This window comes from Lithobates pipiens, unplaced genomic scaffold, assembly GCF_037356315.1.
Source record: "Lithobates pipiens isolate NorthernLeopardFrog02 unplaced genomic scaffold, aLitPip1_a1.2 Scaffold_18, whole genome shotgun sequence".
NCBI lineage: Eukaryota > Metazoa > Chordata > Amphibia > Anura > Ranidae > Lithobates > Lithobates pipiens.
Window position 1 is genome coordinate 509,538,803 of NW_027507758.1, and position 23,376 is coordinate 509,562,178.

At 42.1% G+C, this 23,376-nt stretch overlaps 1 protein-coding gene across 1 annotated transcript in view; it reads right to left on the minus strand.

Annotated features, from left to right (window-relative positions):
* Positions 1–23,376, minus strand: part of PXDN (peroxidasin) — a 236,317-nt gene that overhangs the window by 147,989 nt on the left and 64,952 nt on the right. The window contains exon 2 of the mRNA XM_077488703.1: positions 5,818–5,889. Within this exon, the coding sequence (XP_077344829.1) occupies positions 5,818–5,889 (72 nt within the window). The remainder of the gene's footprint in view (positions 1–5,817; positions 5,890–23,376) is intronic.

A 23,376-nucleotide genomic window follows, 5' to 3' on the forward strand; every position in this document is an offset into this window, starting at 1 on the left:
TAAACACCTTATCAAACTCCGTTCAGCGGGGGGGGCGGGTTACATTGACTTCCATGACTATTATATGGCAGCCATATTGACGCAACTGCGAGAATGGATCACTCCTACTCAAAGCACTCTTTGGGGACAGTTGGAGGCATCACTTACCCCGGGCCATCATCTCCTTGCCTGGCTACTCTCCTCCACATATCCCATTCCTAAGAACTCGCGCTTCCCCCCCACGATGCTAGCCACTCTCAGGAATTGGAAAAGATTCTTACATCTAACCACCAATTACACCAACAGGGCCACCCTCAAAACTCCACTACTAGTTCTTCAAAAGAAAATTGACCTGGTATCCTTTACATCCTGGCAGACTAAGGGTATATTACATATTGACGACCTCTTCACGAAGGGACAAGTTAAACCCTTTCCCGCCCTACAACGAAAATTCAGTCTACCAGACACGGACCTCTACTTATACCTAAGGACCAAACATTACCTCCATGCCTCACCTAACTGGCCGTGTAAAATCCCCCACCCTGCGTGGATTTTTCTTACAATCCCGACCTGTAAACACAAGGGCATCTCGCTCTTCTATAACCTGCTCCAACAAAAACACATACTTGATAAATCTACCCCTATGCTCAAATGGGAGAGAGATCTCAACAGCACGTACACAACTGAACAATGGTCCGCAGCTATCAAAGCTACCTACCATTACACTAGATGCACCACTTTGTGGGAACTGACTATTAAATTAACTCAACGATGGTACCTAACCCCAGATAGGGTATCTAAATTCTCTGATCAGCACTCAGCGAAATGTTGGAGGCAATGTGGGAACAAGGGGGATATGCTCCACATTTTCTGGAGCTGCCCCGTGCTGACATCCTTTTGGGAATCAATCTTCCAATTAATATCCGATGTATCACAAGTTACAATCTCCCCTCGTCCTGACCTAGCTCTACTATCCCCGACTCTGGATCAATATCCAATGAAGGTGAGACACTCTATTTCACACATCCTGTTGGCCGCGAGATTGGGAATCACTAGAAGGTGGAGGAATCCTACTCCACCGACCCTCTCAGAGGTGATTAGCACCACGCATCTACATCACATATATGAACTGATAATAGCACGTAGCAGTCCCTATAAAAACCAGGCTATCCAAAAATGGAGCCCCTGGTCCACATGGATTGCACTTACTAATATTCTTCCATTAGGAAAATGACCTTCTTTACCCTAATATACTTGGGTACTATTTTGACAGTAGAGAGTTGAACTGTTAGATTATTGTTCTTAAGTAACTATCGTAATATGGTTTTCCAACATGTTGTTTCTCAGACGGATGGGTTCTCAGGCCACACCTTGGGGGGGGTCTGCTCTCCCCCCGGACACAGAATAGATCCCGTAAGGGGTGTCTGGGAGGAGAGGGGAGTCCCGCCGGGGCTGAGAGGTGCTCTCCAGCTTTACTCCTAAGAAGTGACTATATAAGGAGGCATCATATGGTGCCTCCACAGTTTTATCTTTACTGTTCATTCAGCTACTAACCTACGATGTCATTCTGTATCTTACGATTGATGTAAAATGTATTACTATGTACACCATGCGATTTTGTTATATGTGAAAATCGAATAAAAATTTATCTTTAAAAAAAAAAAAAAAAAAAAAAAAATTAAAGACCACTCTGTAAAACAGGTAGCTATACTTATGTTCTTTGGAGGCCCGTAAGCCGACTGCCATGTTTGCTTTTGCTTTAAATAGTTAGTTTGGACCGAGTTGGCAATTAGCAAAGGAAATAGTTACCAAACAAACTATTTAGGTGAGGATCGCCACTGATCACAGTCCATAAACGGTTTATGAAACAGTCATAATTAGGGGAGTACAAGTTTGAACATGTTCTCCCGCCGATGATCTCCCCACACTGAGAATCCACATTGACTGACACAGAAATGGCCCGTTTATGAAGCTGCGATCTCAGCGCTTCACCAGCGATCTGTGTCAGAATTTACCCTCCCAGATTCCCCAGCTCAGAGGTGGAGAATTGGGGAGTGAAGAGAGAATCCCGGGGGAACTGAGGGGGAAAGAGGGGAATTATTAACTTCCTTATACCTCGTTTAGACCCCCCAAGACAGTAACCATGCCCCCCCCTGTCATATTTGTGTGTGTGTGTGTGTGTGTGTGTGTGTGTGTGTGTGTGTGTGTGTGTGTGTGTGTGTGTGTGTGTGTGTGTGTGTGTGTACGTACGCATGTACATAGCATACTAGCTCATTATGAATTACTTACCCGAGATCGAAGCCCCCACATCGGCCCTCATTCGCCTCCTCCGATGCCGCTATCTATCCCAGAGTGACTTCCAGGTATCGCTGCTTTGGCGCTGTGACTGGCCGGAGCCGCGATGATGTCACTCTCACGCATGCGCGCTGGTGCCGCCATTAACGGCATGATTGCCGTTAGAAACGGCACACTCAGTGCGCCTGTGCCCGATGTCTACGGCGCATCCACCGTAGACATTGTGCCGCTATTTCTGCAAATATCTCCTAAACCTTTTAGGTTTGTGAGATATTTCTTGCACCTACAGGTAAACCTTAATCTAGGCTTGCCTGTAGATTAAAGTGGTTGTAATGTGTTTACAACCACTTTAATAAACTGACACCTCAGTGTTTAGTTATATAAATTAGTAAAAATGCGGCGCTACCAAAAATTGCTAAATAAAAATAGTGTATGATAATCTCAAATATATGTGAATCAAATAATATACACTAAATATAAATACAATAAGTAATGAATAAATATCAAAAAATGTAAACAAATATACGTGTATACAATAGACGTGCAAAGATAGTGAATAGAAATCCGTGACAAAATATTCAGACACCTAAACAGTCCACATAGACAATCCAGATGCAAACAAACATAATAGAATATCCAAAAAAATACTAGTGAAATATCGTGAAAAATAAATAAATAGATTGATATTTAGTCCATAATTAAAGTGCATTAGTGACTGATGCCATTGCAAAAATTAATAGATAAAGTTCATGCAAAAAAATGTGATCAGACGATTCCCACACGTGCCAAATCACTGCAAGCTTCAGTGCTTAATGGGTGCACCACCTATTTCCCCCAGCCTCTCACCTCCAATAACTGGTATACAGGCACTGTATAAAGGGTAACTGCTGGCTTCTACTTTGTTCACACTGCTTCACCGCTGATACTGTGAGGATATCTATTACTTGCCCTCCCAATAGCTCCAGGGTTTCCAGGCCATACAGGATAAAAAAACACAGAGGGCTCTCATGTGCAGTAACTTCGCTATTTTATTGAAAGACACAGTAAAATCCACACTTACATTTAAGATCTCAGCAAAATGTGCAGCAGACGCGGACTTCCGGTTTCGGCCGAAAACCGGAAGTGATGGGTCCGACACCGAATTCCTTCCCTGACGCGTTGCGTTACAGAACGTTACGTTCTGTAACGCAACGCGTCAGGGAAGGAATTCGGTGTCGGACCCATCACTTCCGGTTTTCGGCCGAAACCGGAAGTCCGCGTCTGCTGCACATTTTGCTGAGATCTTAAATGTAAGTGTGGATTTTACTGTGTCTTTCAATAAAATAGCGAAGTTACTGCACATGAGAGCCCTCTGTGTTTTTTTATCCTGTATGGCCTGGAAACCCTGGAGCTATTGGGAGGGCAAGTAATAGATATCCTCACAGTATCAGCGGTGAAGCAGTGTGAACAAAGTAGAAGCCAGCAGTTACCCTTTATACAGTGCCTGTATACCAGTTATTGGAGGTGAGAGGCTGGGGGAAATAGGTGGTGCACCCATTAAGCACTGAAGCTTGCAGTGATTTGGCACGTGTGGGAATCGTCTGATCACATTTTTTTGCATGAACTTTATCTATTAATTTTTGCAATGGCATCAGTCACTAATGCACTTTAATTATGGACTAAATATCAATCTATTTATTTATTTTTCACGATATTTCACTAGTATTTTTTTGGATATTCTATTATGTTTGTTTGCATCTGGATTGTCTATGTGGACTGTTTAGGTGTCTGAATATTTTGTCACGGATTTCTATTCACTATCTTTGCACGTCTATTGTATACACGTATATTTGTTTACATTTTTTGATATTTATTCATTACTTATTGTATTTATATTTAGTGTATATTATTTGATTCACATATATTTGAGATTATCATACACTATTTTTATTTAGCAATTTTTGGTAGCGCCGCATTTTTACTAATTTATATATCTATTCTGGTGCAGAGAACACTTTTTTATGCTGGCTGCTTCCTAGATACATTATTTCTTTCCTGTAGGTTATCTTAGGTGGAGCGCACTAGCATTTTCTTATTATATTTCAGTGTTTAGTTGAATTTCTGGTACTGTAATCTCGTAAAGTCTCACGAGATTCCAATATCAGGGGCCTTTCTCCACTGTTTGAAGCATTTGTAGATCGCTTCACTCCTCCAAAGGGGAAGTGATCTACAAAGCTTCATAAACTGGCATCCAGAGGAGAACAATCTCCTCTGAGAATGCCGGAGAATGAAGCAGTGACATTTTTTCACTGCTTCATAAACGGACACCTTAACCCCTTGCCGACTGTCTCACACCAATGGCAGAATGGCACGGACAGACATATTAACGTACCTGTACGTTGCCTTTAAGATGCAGCATTGTGGGTGCACATGCGCGCTCCGTGAATGTGATAGCGGGTGCTGCAGACTCGATGTCTGCGGGGATACCCACGATCATCTCACGGAGAGGAGAGGAAGAATTCATTTCCACATTCTTCCTAGTGACAGGACACTGATCAGAGCTCCCTGTGATCGGGAGCTGTGATCAGTGTCGTGACATATGCAGCCCATCCCCCTACAGTTAGAACACATCCCTAGGACACATTTAACCCCATCAGCACCCCCTCCTGGTTAACCCCCTTCACTGTCAGTCACATTTACATTGTAATCAATGCATTTTTATAGCACTGATCGCTGTATAAATGTGAATGGTCCCAAAATAGCACCAAAAGTGTCCACCATAATGTCGCAGTCACAATAAAAATCACTGATCACCACCAAAAAAAAATAAAGCCATAAAACTATCCCCTATTTTGTAGGTGCCATAACTTTTGTGCAAACCAATGAATAAACTCTTATTGTGATTTTATTTTACCAAAAATATGTAGAAGAATACGTATCGGCCTAAACTGAGGGAAAAAAAAAAAAACTAACATTTTTTTGGGGGGATATTTATTATAGCAAAAAAAAAATTTTCTTCCAAAATTGTTGCTCTTTTTTTGTTTATAGCGCAAAAAATAAAAACCGCAGAGGTGATCAAATACAACCAAAAGAAAGCTCTATTTGTGGGGAAAAAAGGACGTCAATTTTGTTTGGGTGCCAAGTCGCACGACCGTACAATTGTCAGTTAAAGTGAGGCAGTGCCGAATCGCAAAAAGTGCTCTGGTCTTTGGCCAGCCAAATTTTCTGGGGATTAAGTGGTTAATGTGAAGGTGAACATGGAGTTAGGCTTTGCCGTGTTCCTGATCTGCAGCCACTGCAGGTATCTGACACTTCCAGGTGTGTCAAATACCTGCTCCTCCGCTGCAAACTGTTACTCCTTTCAGAACAAGCCAGGAACTAAACGCGTTTCTCCACCAGCAAAAATGATTAAAGAGTAACTGCCAAGAGGTGGGGTTACGCTTTAATCACTTTCCAAGACACAGCAGTATAGAATAAGTCAGGAAACCTTTTTAATAAATAAAAGGTATAAAGAAAATCAAATAGGGAATTAAAACAGGTTGTAAAAAATGAAAGTCAACTTACAGAGTGTTCAGATTCTTCAGATGCTTAAAAGCACCAGGCTGAATATCCTTGATTCGATTAAAGCGTAGATCTCTGCAAAGACATAAACAACCATTACAATGTGCATTTCTGAAAATATGTATACAGGAAATATACTAAAATGTAAACCAGTTCTGTTAAGAGTCCAATAATTATTATAAATACAGATTGCGTCATTACAGAACGGTGAATCAAATCTTTTTGCAACACTGGCTCGACAATACAAGAGTTCACAAAGCAATGTCACTCGTCATTCTCATCATGCCACTTCCTGTACATGGTTGCCCCCTTCCATAGTATTTTGGTACTTATGCTGAAAAATGTCTATTTTAAATGCACAAATATACAAAATAGGTTTCAATTTATCCAGCAAGATCCCTGTGTTCAGCAAATGTTGGGGTACTTCCAGGATTTTTGCTGGCACCACTCCTCCATCCCTCACTTGCCAACTCCATTTGCCAGTGGGCGCCAGGAGGCTCAATTCAATTGTATGCTGAACCTGGACAGCAGCCGCCTTGTGAGAGAAACTTGTGCATTTAGGGTGAGTCATTCAGATTCCTAAGCAGCCCTTTGATTTGAATGCATAGTTCTCACAAAGTGCACCTCCAGGCTTACCACAAAGGCCGCCCGAGCACATAATGATAGGAAATTTCAGGGGAAGCATGCTAATTGTGTTATCTTGCAGGACGGAGAGTTATAGTTTTACATTTTCTCTGTCCAGAACACGACAGCATCAATTACTGCACAGTCATTACTATACCTTTCACAGCCTCAAGTGAGGTCTGGGCATTATACGGTCAAAGCATGGAGACAGAAAACATTGTTTCACCATGAAAACCACAAATATTCCATCGATAAATCAACCATCTGTGGTATTTTCCAGGAATTTAATAATCAATACACAGTGCCTCCTTGAAAAAGTATTCACACCCTTTGAAATTCTAAACATTTTGTCATGTTACAACCAAAAACAAGTGTATTTTATAGGAATTTCATGTGATAGACCAACACAAAGTGGCATATAATTGTGAAGTGGGAGGAAAACAAATGGTTTTTCACTGTTTTTTTTTTTTATTACAAATAAATAAGTAAAAGTGTGGCATGCATTTGTATACAGCCCCCCTGAGTCAATACTTTGTAGAACCACCGTTCACTGCAATTACAGCTGCAAGTCTTTTGTGGGATGTCTCTACCGGCTTTGCACATCTAGAGAGTGACATGTTTGCCCATTCTTCTTTGCAAAATAGCTCAAGCTCTGTCAGACTGGATGGAGAACATCTGTAAACAGCAATTTTCAAGTCTTGCCACAGATTCTCAATTGGATTTAGGTCTGGATTGACTGGGCCATTCTAACACAATAATATGCTTTGATCTAAACCATTCCATTGTAGCTCTGGCTGCATTTTTAGGGTTGTTGTCCTTCTGGAAGGCGAACCTCCGATCCAGTCTCAAGTCTTTTGCAGAATAACAGGTTTTCTTCTAAGATTGCCCTGTATTTGGCTCCATCCATCTTCCCATCAACTCTGATCAGCTTCCCTGCTGAAGAAAAGCATCCCCACAACATGATGCTGCCACCACCCTGTTTCATGGTGGGGATGGTGTGTTCAGGGTGAAGTGCAGTGTTAGTTTTCCACCACACATAGTGTTTTTGCTTTTAGGCAAAAAAGTTCAATTTTGGTTACCTGTGACCAGAGCACCTTCTTCCACATGTTTGCTGTCTTCCCCACATGGCTTCTCGCAAATTGGACTTCTTATGGCTTTCTTTTTCGACAATGGCTTTCTTCTTGCCACTCTTCCATAAAGGCCACATTTGTGCACGACTAATAGTTGTCCTCTGGACAGATTTTCCCACCTGAGCTGTGGCTCTCTGCAGCTCCTCCAGAGTTACCATGGGCCTCTTGGCTGCTTCTCCGATTAATGCTCCCCTTGCCTGGCCTGTCAGTTTAGGTGTATGGCCATGTCTTGGTGGGTTTACAGTTGTGCCTATTTTTGATTTTTGGATGATAGATTGAAAACTGCTCTCTGTGAGATGTTCAAAGCGTGGTATATTTTCCTATAACCTAACCCTGCTTTAAGCTTCTCCACAACTTTATCCCTGACCTGTCTGTTGTATTCCTTGGCCTTCATGACGCTGTTTGTTCACTAAGGTTCTCTAACAAACCCTCTGAAGGCTTCACAGAACAGCTACATTTATACACACTGAGGTTAAAATTACATACAGGTGGACGCCATTTACTAATTAGGTGACTTCTGAAGGAATTTTAGTTAGGGGTATCAGACTAAAAAGGGGGTTGAATACAAATGCATGCCTCACTTTTCAGATATTTGTAAAAAAATAATTGAAAAGCATTTATCATTTTCCTTCCACTTCACAGTTATGTGCCACTTTGTGTTGGTCTATCACATAAAATCCCAATAAAATACATTTGGATTTTTGACTGTAAGATGACAAAATTTGGAAAATTTCAAGGGATATAAATACTTTTTCAAGGCACTGTATGTGACCTATTCCACATGTGTCAAACACAAGGTCCACTAGGCCTTATGTGGGCCTCGCACCCAATTTTGCAGCCAGAACTCCTAGACTTGTAGAGCACCCCTGAACGTAGCGCCTGAACTCTGTATGTAATGTACTCCTAAACTCTGCACTCAGTACTTAACACACTCCTGAATTCTGCACTCTGTATGCAGTGCACCCAGATACAACCAGCCCTTTGAGGGCAACCATACTGATGATGCAACCCGCAATTAAATTTAATTTGACACCCCCAACCTATTCATAGAAATGTAATATCAAGATTATATACTGCTGAAGAATGTTTAAAACTGAACGCCAGCCTTACTTTCCGGTGTCTTGTCAAATAGCGTCCTCCATCAGATAGTGTCCCCTGCGTACTGCGCATGCGCAGTACACAGGAACACAGATTCCGAAAATTGCCGAGGATGAACGGCGCCTGCGCCGTGAGTCCAGGTTCTATCCCCACTATCCAAGTAGACATAGAGTTAGAATAAAAAAGAGCCGAGCGCAGCGAGGCCGAGCCCGAAGCGTGGCGAGTGAAGCTCGCCCGCGAGGGGCCCTCTAAAATTCACAACCCTATGTCCGCTTGGATGGTGGGGCGACCACCTCCACTCACGGCGCAGGCGCCGTTCAGCTTCGGAGATTTTCCGAAGCTTCGTCTGCTCCGCACTGCGCATGCACAGTACGGAGTGGACACTATGTGATGCCCGGACTCTATACGCCAGAACACCGGCTTGCTCAGTTGTACAGGCTTCTGTATTAAAATTGCTTAATTGCTGTTGATTTAAACAGTACACTGTGAGATGCTCAGAGTGTGCATAAAAAGATATAGCAAGTGAGATAGTGTCTGCCTCATTTCTCGGCTGGAGGACATCCAGCATCATTTAGCTTGACCGTCCCTGGCCTGCCCCTTCGCTGGATTTCAGTTGTTTCAATCATGGAGTCCCGGCATCATGCCAGGGCATTGTCTAGGGAGGCCGGCACGCAAATACAGTCTGCCTAGTATCAATCACATTTCCAGACTGACAACCACCCATCAACTTTGATATTTGAGTAATTTCTTCCAAAAGTCAGCCCACTGCTTGCATCAGGGCTGAGGACTCTTACGACAAGTACTAAGGCAGGGAGCTGAATGTTTTCAGGAAGCTATGTACAGCACCTGCTGGCCTCTCCCACCAGCCATGATCTGCCTGTATTGCATAGAGAAGCACAGAGACATGGTGAGGACATCACTGGGTTTAAAATTAGGCATGTATTCACAGCAGAAAGTTTTATTTAAAAATGTCATTATGTAAGAGTGTGGAAGTATTAGAATCTGTCTGCTTTTATTGCCATCTTGGATTTCTGTAGAAAATCAAATTTTTTGTTCTGCGGACAATGTATATAACTATGCAGAAGTGTAGGAGAATCTGAAACGAGGACACATATACTGTAGAAAATATATTCCGACAAGGTTTTAGCCACCCCCAAAGCTGCCCATACATGGCCCAAAATTCAGCAGATTTAGCAGGGACCCAGTCGCATTTCGATCCATGTCTACTAACTGACTTCTGTACAACTGCCCTGTCTGTGTTGCTGTTGGAGAGTTCCCCTCACTTCCTGTCTGGTAATGTCAGCAGGATAGAAAATGAGGGGGAATCTTTCTGGACATTAGTAAAAACAGACAGGGATTCCAAAATGTCCCCAATCTATCCAAGACAACAACAAGTTTTGGCGGGACATGCACTTAAATCTGTATTTGTTATCAATCTTTCTTTCTCCAGTGTTGTCTAACAGATCTATTATCAAGCAATGCAAATCCCCTCGACAGAGACCGTTCTAAAGAAGCTAGTGCAAACCATGCCCGCCATCCTTGTTTATTGCATTGGCTTCGTTAATAAGCTTTTTAAAATAAATAGGTACACAGTCCATTAGCACCACTTCTAAACCACACAGCATGACAATACAATCTCTAAAATAAGGGAATCTAGAAATAGACTGTTTATAAGAGAACACTGAATTCAGGCCTATGTTGGAATTAAAACGGATGGACAATAAGTTTATGTGCTGAACATAACTGTCCCACCAAGAATCTTCTTGTGTGGTCGAGAGATGAAATATAAGAGACTTTAGGTGACCCATTGTAAGTCCTTGTTCACACCAGTGTGATTTATTGCATTTGGCCTTCATCCGACAACAGAACTTCCATTACAGTCTATGGGGTTCGCTCACAACTATGCAACATGCTTCCATAGGACTTCAAAAAAGATGCAGGTACACCTTTGGTCCCCTGGACCAGTGCTTCCTAACAGGGGTGCCATTTAGGCTCCCCTAGGATGCCACAAGTGCAGAACCCAGTTTCCCTGGATTAGATTCATGAGTTTCCATAGTGCAGATGCGCAACTGCCAGCACTATAACAACCAAAGATGCACTAAGGCATGACGCATGTCGTCTCTATGGTAGGGTACTCTAAAGGTAGGGCACTAATGTGAAGAGGGGGCTCTGATTGGGGGGCAACGGTGTGACTGGGTGGCTGTGCGACTGATGAGGTGGACTCTACGATGAGGACTTTCTGTAATGGGGGATGCTGTGTGATTGGGGGGCTCTGGGATGAGGAGGACTATGTGATTGGGGGGAAACTGTGTGACAGGGGGGCTGTGCGACTTATGAGAGGAACTCTATGATGTTGGGGGGCAACTGTGTGACTGGGGGGGCTGTGCGACTGATGAGGGGGACTCTATGATGAGGACATTCTTTAATGGGGGCTGCTGTGTGATTAGGGGGCTCTGATGAGGGGGGACTATGTAACTGGGGGGGGTTCTGCGATGGAGACTATGTGATGAGGGGGTCTATGTGATTGTAGAGGTTCTCTGATGGTAGAAGTTGTGAGATCGGGGGGCTCTGTGATGGGGTGGCCAAGTGCGATTAGAGGGATGTGTGATGGAGGACTGTGTAATAGGAGGACTCTGATGCCATGGGAGGACATTTGATGTGAAGGGGGGCTTCTGATGTGAAGTTATTTCATCAGGGTGGCTGTGTGCAGGACTTATCTGGATGATCTACTAGATAAAAGGTTGTCCTATTCTCTGTTGGTCTATGAATACCTTTACACAGGTGTACAACCATAACTAAAGGGATCATTGGGTTATATATCCAAGGAAGTAGTAGTCTGATCTGTGTATTTGAGTTTACAGCTGCTTTATTCTTTTGATAAAAGAATTTAAAAGGTAGCAGCAGAAGAAAGAATTTGAGATTTAAAAATAATCATCCTAAAAAATAATAGGATTAGTGTCAGCGGTAAACTCGTCCTAATACCCTCTCTAATATTCCTAAATCATGTAGGTGTTCTCCAAAAACTTCATCTGCCTTATCATTAGTTTGATGATACAAGGCCATGCATGCACCTGCAGGAAAACTGACAGATCTCTACCTAACCGTGAATGACAGATGACAAGGAGTCTGGCAGCTGCTTCTACTCATTCACACGTGTAAGCTGACACAACAAAGGTCATCTAAGAAATAACCCCCACCAACCCACCACACACCATTCACAGGGCCTACCCTTCCCCCATCAGCCACATTTATCAAAAGGTCTGAAGAAAGATCTCTTTTCATGGTCTATAGCAGGGATAGGCAATTAGCGGACCTCCAGCTTTTGCAGAACTACAAGTCTCATCATGCCTCTGGCTCTGGAAATCATGCTTGTGGCTGTCAGAGTCTTGCTATGCCTCATGGGTCTTGTAGTTCTGCATTTGGAGGTCTACTAATTGCATTTCCCTGGTCTATAGCAATCAATTCCCAACTTTATATAAGGGCAGTGTGAGGGACTCTGGCTGATTAGATTTATCATGACTATTCAATAAAGCTCAGCCAAGTGTGATGACCAATTACTGTAACAGACGACCAATCAGATGTTAGTTTACTCAAGTTAGATGATTACTCATTTTTGAAAGAAAAAAACAAACAGAAAAAAAAAAAAAAAAAAACAGACAGGTCCTAACAGAAACAGCCACACCACCAGTGGATAAATATACATTTTGTTCTTTTTACCAACAACAAAGTTAAGCCTAATGTAGTGTAAGTACATAGAAATACAAACATCATATCTAAAAACGAGAGGTGGATTACCGAAAGGACAGCCTCCCAGTACCCAAAGTGTAAATATTCAAATACAGTTAGACCCCTTTCATATGGCGGACCGATCGGATCTGCTTGTCAGTTATTTAGGTGGACCTATAGGACCATCATCCAATCCGATCCGATATACTATATTATGAAAGCCAAAAAACGCAGTACTTTTCATCCTATGCTCTGCATTTGCCAGTAGTGTCTCCCTGGTAACTGAACAGTATATGTTAGACCCAACATGGGCACATATTACTTGCTGTAATGCCAGTCATATCAATAGATGTGCATTTCTTGCAGCACATACCACACAGGCTGCTGCTGGGTATTTCTCTGTAGGTTAGTCCCTTCTGGGTGGTGTTGGGATAATTCAACCAATCTGCTCCACGTCAAAACAAAAAACTGAAAACCCACTTTTTGGTCTATCTGGTTAAAAAAAAAAAAAATAGAAAACCTCCATATATAGGAACCCTATTCCACAGTGTACCCAGGAGAAGGAAAAAATCTAAAATAAAAAACCACCACACAACATGATCCAATATTCTTCAATTGGGGGGGGGGGGGGGGTCCTTCCTTATCCTCCTAAGAGGCAATAGGATATTCACCATCTCAAACTTACCTATAAATATTTGTTTCCAGTTATATTATGTTCATTTAAGAATGCATCCAGCTCTTTTCTAATACAATCTACTTAGCTAGCCAGAACCTAGCCAACGAGTCTATTCCACATTTTCACAGCTTTTACAGTAAAGAAGCCTTTCCATATGTAAAGGCTTAATCTCTTTTCCTCCAGACATAAAAGAGCACCCCCTTTTCCTCTGTAATGACCTGAAAGTGAATAACACCACCAAGTTCACTATATGGACCACTTATGTATTTACATATGTTGATCATAACCCCCCTTAAAGAGGAAGTAAAGCCTGAAAAAAATAATAATAAAATACACCCTGCAAGGCAAAGTCATAATGAGCTAGTACGCATAGCATACTAGCTCATTATGAATAACTTACCTGAGATCGAAGCCCCCCTCGTCCACGTCCTCCGTCGCTGCCATGATACCCAGTGTGACTTCACGGTTAAGGAGATATTTTACAAAAAGCGGGCGCACTGACCGCGCCGCAAGTGAAGGCAAACGTGCCATCACTGATGGCTCCCGTGCGCATGCGCTGGAGTGACGTCATCGTAGCTGCGGCCAGTCATAGCGCGGGAGCGGCGATGATGTCACTCTGGCGCATGCAGGCACGTTCGCTTTCACTTGCGGCACGGTCAGTGCGCCCAGTTTTTGTAAAATATCTCCTTAACCGTGTCGGTTAAGGAGATATTTCTTGCACCTACAGGTAAGCCTTAATATAGGCTTACCTGTAGGCTAAAGTTGTCCCAGAGGGTTTACAACCACTTTAATCTCCTCTTCTCAAAAGAGAACAAATCCAGTTCCTCTAATCTATCCTCATAGCTGAGCTCCTCCATGCCCCCTGCCCACATTTTCTTTTCAGATATCCTCTCTGGAGTCTATACCACTTTTGATACAAGCAAGTATTTTGCTAGCTTTAAAAACTGCAGCTTGGCATTGCATGCTATTATTAAAGTGGAACTAAACCCTCTTATGCTTTTCAGCCAAGGAAGCTGCCATTTAAAGTGATTCTAAACCCCTTTTTAGATTGTGTACCTATAGGTAAGCCTAGAATAAGGCTCATCTATAAATACTGTAAATATCTCCTAAACGTGCTCCATTTAGGAGATACTTACCCTGTAGTGCGCCAATGTCATCAGCACATGCACTGTGAAGAAACAGCCCTCCCAGCCATTTCTTCCAGAGCGAGTACCGTGACTGCCAGCTCCAATGCGCATGTGCGGGAGTGATGTCATGCAGCTCCAACCAGTCACAGAGCCAGAGTCCGTGGCCCCGGAAGGAAGGGGAGAGAAGATGGATGTGTCTACCAGCGGGGACAGCGCAGGCTTAGTTTGCAGGTAAGTGCCACATAATGGGCTAGTATGCGATGCATACTAGACCATTGTGCTTTTTCTTTGCAGGGAACAAAAGAGGAAGCAAAACCCATCAGGGTTTACTTCCTCTGTAAGCTTCAGTTTGATCTGCAAATGGCACCAGCTATTTGATGGTTTGACAGTTTGATTGAGAGCACAACCAATGTGACAATAACATTCCCGGAATGCCAAGAATGTAACTTTTTTTTTTTAAATGCAGAAGTAAAGCCTTTTTTTTTTTTTTTTTTTTTTTTTAACACTTGTACCAATAGGTAAGCCTATAATAGGACTTGTCTGTAGGCACAGTGAATATCTCCTAAACCTGCATGGTTTCGGCCTGCATGGCTTTCGGCCTAGTCCACAGCGTCCGGCCTCACGGACTAGGCCGAAGCTGCGGCCTCGCCTAAAAACTCCTGCCCGCAGCTCCTCAGGACCGGCGATGTGTCAGCGCCGGACCTAGGGAGCTGCAGGCAGAAGTTTTTAGGCGAGGCCGTGGCTTCGGCCTATTCCGCAGCGTCTGGCCTCACAGACTAGGCCGAAGCCACGGCCTTGCCTAAAAAAACTCCTGCCCGCAGCACCTCAGGACCGGCGCGATGTCAGCGCCGGTCCTGGTGAAAAACAAAAAACAAAAAAAGATTTGCTGAAATTGTGAATCGATTTGACCTCTCCACTTGATTCAAGATTTAAATCAAATTTTCCCCAGTCCTACATACTAGCATATGCCAATGTCTTGCAGGGTTTTAAACCACCGCTTTAAATCAACAGGTTTAGTTTTAGTTTAAGCCTACCAGAACATGTAGATCCTTCTCCCCCATTGTCTCCTCCAGCTGTTCTAGTATATACGACGCATGCATGTCTTAGCCCCCAAGTGCATAACTTTACATTTATCAACATTAAACCTCATTTGACACACAGCTGCCCAATCAAACAGGTTGGCTTGTAAGCTAGAGACTTCCTGTGAGGATGTTATTCCACTGAATAATTAAAAAATGAACACAAATATATATTTGTTGCTTTCCACCCTATATGAACAAATACAATGTTCCCATCAAACATCTGAGTGACTATAGAAATATTGTCCAAGACATCACCACACGCCATATTTTGCTCAATCTCCATGTTGCTTTATTATCAGGTACTGCAAAATGTACAGTACTACAGTTCCAGGTGCCCCCGCCCTTCACCGGGTACACAGGTTATATAAAAAAAAAATAGAAGTTTGCAGCTTAAATACAGCAGAACAGGCAAACTATGTTATGAAAAACATCACAAAAACGTCAAAAAAAATAATAAAAGCCAGCAATGTTGTGAATACAACAATTGAGTATGTAGTAAAAACATGCCATATTGGTAACATTAGCACACATTTTGTTACAGTGTAATGTCAAAAGGTAACTGTCCCATGTGTAACATTGTAACTCAGTGGAATGACAAGAAATGCGTATACACTCTAACACAAACGGCCTCATTCATTCTCCCCGAAGGCCCTAATGTTTGGATGGAACATGGAGCTCCAGCCTACCTATCAGCGGGGACCACAAACCTCTGTTATAGATGTTAATTAAATATGAACACATCTCCATATCTTTTTATAAGAGTCATTGTTGGCACAGATACAGTTTGTGAATGTTTCCAATAAAGGGGTAAAGATACAGTAAAATTTAAAAAAAAAAAAAAAAATTCTGCCTTATAGCATCCAATTAGTCTTGATCCAAAGCAAAAAATACCAAATGGATTTTCAAAATGTAAAAAGTGATGTTACACAAATAAGTGATGCAATGAAATTCCTTGAAAATGTGAAAAACGGCCATGTGTCTTTTGTCAATTATAGTATATTTAAAACATGTGCGATCTGTATGGTAGGAACATTAATGCTGTGTATAGCTTTGGTGCACTCCACATAATTATGGGTTTACAAATGAAATCTATATAACCAAACAGTGGGCCAAAAATGGGTCCAAACTGGCCCATCAAGGTGCCCAATCCTCCACTGCGCATCATTGACCCCCTTCATGACCAGGCTGTTTATGCACTGCGCTACTTTAACTGGAAATTGCACACCCATACAGCACTGTATTCAAACAAAATGTATATATTTTTTTCACACAATAAGGAGTTTCTTTTGGTAGCATTTGATTACCACTGCGCTTTTTATTATTGTTTTGTGATATAAATGAAATAAGACAAAAAAAAATTATATATATATATATATATATATATATATATATATATATATGTTTTTTTTTTGTTTTTTTTCACTTTGGAATAAAATATATCCAATAGAAAAAAAATGTCTTCATACATTTTGGCCAAAATGTATTCTGCTACATTTCTTTGGTAACAAAAAAATATAAAAAAATCCCAATAAGTGTATATTAATTGGTTAGTGCCAGAGTTCTAGCGCCTACAAACTATGGTATACATACACTGGAATTTTCATTTATGAACCAACTGCCACTGACATCACCAGTGACATTAATACAGGGATAATACTATACACTGTCACTGTGCGAATGATACTGGCTGGGAAGGGGTTAACATCTAGGGCAATCAAAGGGTTAATTGTGCACCTATTATTAATATACAGGATTTATATAGTGCCAACAGTTTACGCAGCACTTTACAATATAAAAAGGAGACAATACAGTTATAATGCAATACAATACAAGAAGATTAAGAGGGCCCTGCTCAGAAGAGCTTACAATCTGTAATGTATGTAAAGTGTGCTGAATTCACTAATAGATCTCTCAGTTTCTCATCCCTGTTTTGCAAACTAAACAGATCTCTCCCTCTGTACAGAGCTCTGTGTTCTTTATCAACACAGAGCTCTGGGCTGTGATTGTACACAATGATTCATGGCCGAGGCCTGCTGATCAGCTGTCTGGGACTTACCGACAGGCTCCTGCTGTGTACAACCACCCGGTACACCCGGAAGTAGGCAGCGACATATAGGTATGTTGCTTAGCCTACACCGGCTGCTTGCCTGCAGTACATTGTGGGCGGGCGGGCAAGTGGTTAAAGCAGTAGTAAACTCCACTTTATGACTTGTACCTACAGGCAAACCTATAATCACCTAAAAGGTGAACCGTTTAGAAGATAATCACATTTGTGCACTGCGCTCTGAATGGACGGCTCACCGGAGTATGTTGTACATACTGTACCACAACTCCCTTGCACAACCATAGGAGTGATGTCATCGAGGCCCAGCTATTTAAGTGGCTGGAGAGCGCCTAAATGGAAGGAAGGCCAGATGAAGGAAGCACTGACAGAGCACAGATGGAGGGCTTCATTTTAAGAAAAGTCTGGCACTGCCTGGGGGTCCAATGGTTTTTTTTGTTGTTTTGTTTTTTATGCAAAAAGACTTAATTGGAAACTTGTTGACAAAGCAGTATCCCTGCTGCACCTATTTAAATATCACAAAAAGGTTTTGGTCCATTTCAGGTAACAGGGATACGTAATGTAAATTATGCCACATGAATAAAGGAATGCTGAAGCAGAATAGACTGGTTGGATCCTCATGGGCGGGATACAGTTTAGCTGCTCTCTCCTATGGTGTGCTTGTCAAACAGGTTGTTGCCCATGCTGTTCTTGGGCACCCCAAGGCGCTTCAGGTTGGTGATGTAATTTCCAAGCTGCTTAAAGAGGAATTTCCAGTAATTTTTTTCCAACTTTCCATCCATTAAATCCTCTGCCCTTGTTGTTTTAACTTTGGATAGTAAAACATTTTTTTTCTGCCAGAAAATACCTTATACAGCCCACTTCTTGTTTCTTGTGTAAAAAGAAGAGTGCAAGCAGGCAGGCAAGTTTATTTTATTGCAGAAGAGACAAATTAAGTGTGATGTCATCTTCAGCCATTTTACATCATCTGCTTGGGCTAAATGGGTAGGCAATCTGCTGCACAGCATGTAGGTCATTAGCCTAGGCTTATGACATCATGCACAGCACTCGTTCTGAGAGTTTGCCAGGAAGAGAGGGGGATGAGTCATAAGAGGGCCAATGAGAGCTGCAGCTGTGCCTCGGTGTGAATCCAGGAAGTGAACAGGCAGCAGCTTCAGCTGCCCACAGTTTAAATGAATGCAGCCAATGTTAGTGGAGGGAGATTTCTGCAGCATATTTGGCAAGTACAGAATCACAATATATATAAAATAATATGAAAAGTGGTTGGAGGGAAGCTTCAGAATGGCAAAGATGTTTTTATTACAAATGATGTGAGCAGACTGCAGTTCCTCTTTAATAGTCGTCACCTGATTCTCCAGGCCTTCAGACTCCAAGAAGTCAAACAGATGGGGGTCAACCTTGTCAGATGCCACTTTGTGTGGGTCCAGAAGAGCCCGATTCAGTCTTTTCCAGAGCAGCCTGCATGGTCTCCAGGGTGTTATGCTACTTGGCACGCTTAGATTTCTTGGCATCCTGCAGGACAATGCGACCCCCACCTTTGTTATGATCCGTTATCAATTTCTCATCATGCTTCTTCTCTTCGTTTTATTTTTAATTTTTTTAATTGTAGAACTTCAGGCAAAAATTATCCTTGAAACAATGAACAATGCTTTCTGTATTTAACCAATCAGAAGTGTGATTCGTAGAAGATAGTTTTGGACTGGTTACGATGAACAGTGTTGTTTGCGCTCAGCGATTTTCTCCGATCACTAAATAAACCCACATGTTTATATTACAGAACGTAGACTAGGTTGACAGATTCACGTCAGCTTGTCATTTATGTGTTTATTTTTACTTTGTAAAGATGTTATCACACTGTTAATAGATGGTTACATACTGCAGAAAATATGCCAGTATTTTGCTAGGTATTGCGATTTTTTCCATCTATTATCAGCGTTTAGTCTGAGCGGTGCAATCAGTCTTCAGAATGACGTTCTGTAGAACTCAGCAATTCCACAAATTCCTCATCTGTACTATAACTGGGTGTTATTGCACTTCCAGTTATCAAAATCTTTTTATCTTTTAAGCTCACTACATTTATTTCTTCACGTTCAGTCCATGGCGTAACATAGCAGTGCTATTCACTTAAACAGCAGCCCAACGCTCTATTGTCATCTCCGGTAACGCACCCAATTCTTGTGCACTATGGCGCACCGAATTTCCACTTTTGCGGTCAAATTGTTACATGTCAGTCACATAGCAGAATTAAAATAAATAATAATAATTACACCACTTGTACCTATAATAAGGCTTACTTGTAGGTACTGGAAATATCTCGGAATTGTCCCGATGCACGGCTGCAGAGATCGGGAAAATGTCTCACTGCCTGTGATTAGCGCAGTGCAGCGCCAACTTCCTGGCGGGCTCTGCACGTGGGATGTGCGAACACGCCAGAGCTCATCCTTAGCTGCAGCCTTCCCACACCAGCTGTAAGCCTGGGAACTGAAAGATCATATGACCACTAATCGCTCAGTTCACAGTTTGCTCAGAATGGGGAGCAGCGACTTTCAGTCATCGCTCTCCGCTCTGCCCCTCTTAGCACTCACTGGAGCACCAGGCTGGGGAGGTGCTCTCGGCTGCACACTGAGAGGTGCACCCAGCTGTCAATCAGGCAGATGGATTGATCCTGACAATATTGTCGGGATTCTTCAACAGATTGGAGCAGCTCTGCCATGTCAGGTGATCAGCTGACTGAGTCACAGGAGAACAAAAGTAAGTATGAAGCTTTGGCTAAGACTAAGGGAGGACTATTATGGGCCCTACATTGGTCTGGATGATGTTAAGACCTTAGTCTGCTGGAGCATAGGGGAGAAGTCTAGTAATAAGGAGGACTGGGTAAGTGAATCTACTTTAACAAGTCCCCATGGGCCAAATAAGCACTTAACCCTTGCAGTGTGGATTAATTTTTTAAGGTTTCTCAGGGTTGAGCTTTAAAAATTGCCACCTACGTTTTTATTGTATAAAAATTATACTCAGTTGTTCCCCTTCTACGTAATGTTATAAATGGGAACAGTGGAGGTTTCTCAAATTTGAGTGTAATGCTGTGGGCCTTAATGCACATTCATTAAGTTGATGCATGTGCATTAATATAATCGGGCCCCATGAAGCTACTACCTCTAGTGACAAAAGTACACTTTTGCCCATCTAGTAACTTTTCTGACAATTCCTTCCTGAAATTCAAAAAGTCAAAAGTCTCATCAGGCCCTGCTATCATAGTCTTTTGTCCTGCTTCCTCTAACATTAGCTCTATCTAGGACAATTATGTTACCATTTGACAAGTGTACCACCCCAGCCAAACACTATCACCTGTCTTGTTTCAGCAACCCCACCAGAATTATGGTAGCCCCATCTCACTTGCTGCCCTACCATAAGGGCTCCTCCAAAATACCCAAAGAAGAACTCAAACAAACCTCAACTGATAATTCTTGCGTTCCCCCACAATTCTTATCTCCTTAATAATATGTCCATGCATGTACATGCGTTTATGCAGCCTACGTGTGTTGCTACTGTTGTGTTCCTGATCCCACAAATCGTCCTTTGCATCTGTCACAACAGCTAACATTACCTGCTTGGTAATGAGTCTTCCCATTTGGGTAAGAAGAGTGTGTGGGTGTGTATGAAAGATCATTGGGGGGTTATTTACTAAAATTGGAGTGTGCAAAATCTGGTGCAGCTCTGCATAGGAACCAATCAGCTTCCAGCTTTTAGCCTACGTTCACATTGGGACGATTTGACATGTCACATCGCAGCCCATTGCTGGAAATGGCACAGGCCCAATCGGTGGGACGTTGCAGTGATGCAGCGATTCCCAAAAGTAGTTCCTGTACTACGTTTGGTGACTTCAGGGGCGATTTCAATAGACATCTGTGCATGAACCCACACAGATGTCTGGCAAATCGCCCCCGAAGTTGCAATGAAATGCGGGTTCGAAATCGTGCGTGTCCAGCTGGACTCCTTTCCGAAGCTTAATTAAACAGCCTGAAGTTAGAAGCAGATTGGTTACAATGCACGGCTGCACCAGATTCTGAGTGCTCCAGTATTAGTAAATCTCCCCATGTGCCCAATTTTGTGTAATAGGGAAGGACCTGAGAAGTGTAAATGGATATTGTTGGAGCCTTACATCTGTAACACGCCTTGAAATATTAGACCTATTGTAACACGTTCTTCCTCTAGTCCACAATGGTAAAAGTTGATGATGTAAATATACACACTCTCCGGCAACTTTATTGGGTACACCTTGCTAGTATCGGGTTGGACCCCCCTTTTGCCTTCAGAACTGTTTTAATTCTTCGTGGCAAAGATTCAACAAGATGTTGGAAACATTAGTCAGAGATTTTGTCCATATTCATATGATAGCATTGCGCAGTTGCTGCAGATTTGTCGGCTGCACATAGATGTGAATATCCCATTCCACCACATCCCAAAGGTGCTCTATTGGATTGAGATCTGGTGACTGTGGAGGCCATTGGAGTACAGTGATCTCATTGTCATGTTCAAGAATCTAGTGATTTGAGCTTTGTGACATGGTGCATTATCCTGCTGGAAGAAGCCACTTAAAACCCCTTTCTTCCCAATCTGGTGCTTGGTTTTAACTACCGTAAGTCGTCTTCACCATGTCTAGATGCCTAAATGCATTGAGTTGCTGCCATGTGATTGGCTGATTAGCAAATTGTGTTACCAAGAAATTGAACAGGTGTACCTAATAAAGTGGCCAGTGAGTGTATAATTCCAATTTTGTAAAATGTTGTAGGAAGACTCGACTCATTTTTGTACATTGTGTAATAATGTGAAATGCCAAACCAAAAACAGATAAAAAGCATGTCAAAAATTGCTCTTTAGACATGCTGCATTTATTATATATACTGTATATAGAAAAAGCACTTGACACAGGTGGAGGTCAGGAATGCCCGCAATGCCTGGGTGAACGCGGCCTTCCCAGCCCTTCCAATCATGGAGGTACATTCACCGTTATTTGGAGCATGCACATTAAATGGTTCTTCCTTTGCAAAAACATAAGAGCCGAACACTCGTGTCTGTTTATAGAGATGGTCATTTAACCGAGGCGTCTCTCCATCTGCTTTGCACCAGTAAGTGGAATAAACAGCAACTAATGCCACTATAAGCAAATTAAAACATACTCAACAAGGAGCCATGGCAACATAATAGCACAAAAATTCTAACTGGAACAAACAGAGGAGAAATGAAATACATGCTTTCATCTGCAGGAGGTTTGCTACAAAGGATGTCCACACAGAATAAACATTCTTACAATGTAATGGATTTTTATGGTACTACAGCTTCAGGAAGCACACCATAAATTGCCTTAGTAAAAAATTAAGTGCAAATATACAAAAATGGAGGGGTAAATTGCAAATGTAATCGATTAAAAAAAAAAAAAATACATCCACATAGTTAATAAGGTTAAAGGCCAAGTTCACCTTTATTACTTTTCTAAAATGTCAGCTCCCCCATGTACCAATATACAATTAATGTACCTCTGTTCCAGAAAACCAAAAGCTTTCTTTGATTTTTAGAACCAAGCCTTACCTTATCCCCTTAATGTGTTCCACCGAAAGTTCATGACTTCCTGGTATGTAGATTCGGAACATAAAAACCAGTAGGAAACAGATCACCAGCTGACCTCATTAGCACACACCCTGCACCCATCAACTATGTTTGCATGGCATCCCTCCAGGTGTGCGTTTGCCTGGCTTGCCAATGTAGGCTGCCACAGCTGCTATGTTTGAATGGCATCCACAGCGCCCCCCAATTGGGCCTGGGCGGCATACTAAACTCTCTTGACAAACACATCTGCGTGTTTAAAAAAAAAAAAAAAAAAAAAATGCGCCCTTTGCTGTGCCTTTCGGAAATGTCCTGCAAATGCAAACATAACCAAAAAAAAAAAAAAAAAACAACCACAAGTAAAGAAATGCACCATGCTCCACTCAAAAAAAATAAAATAAAAAAAAAAAAAAGAGTTCTGGAGCTTCTTTGGAGC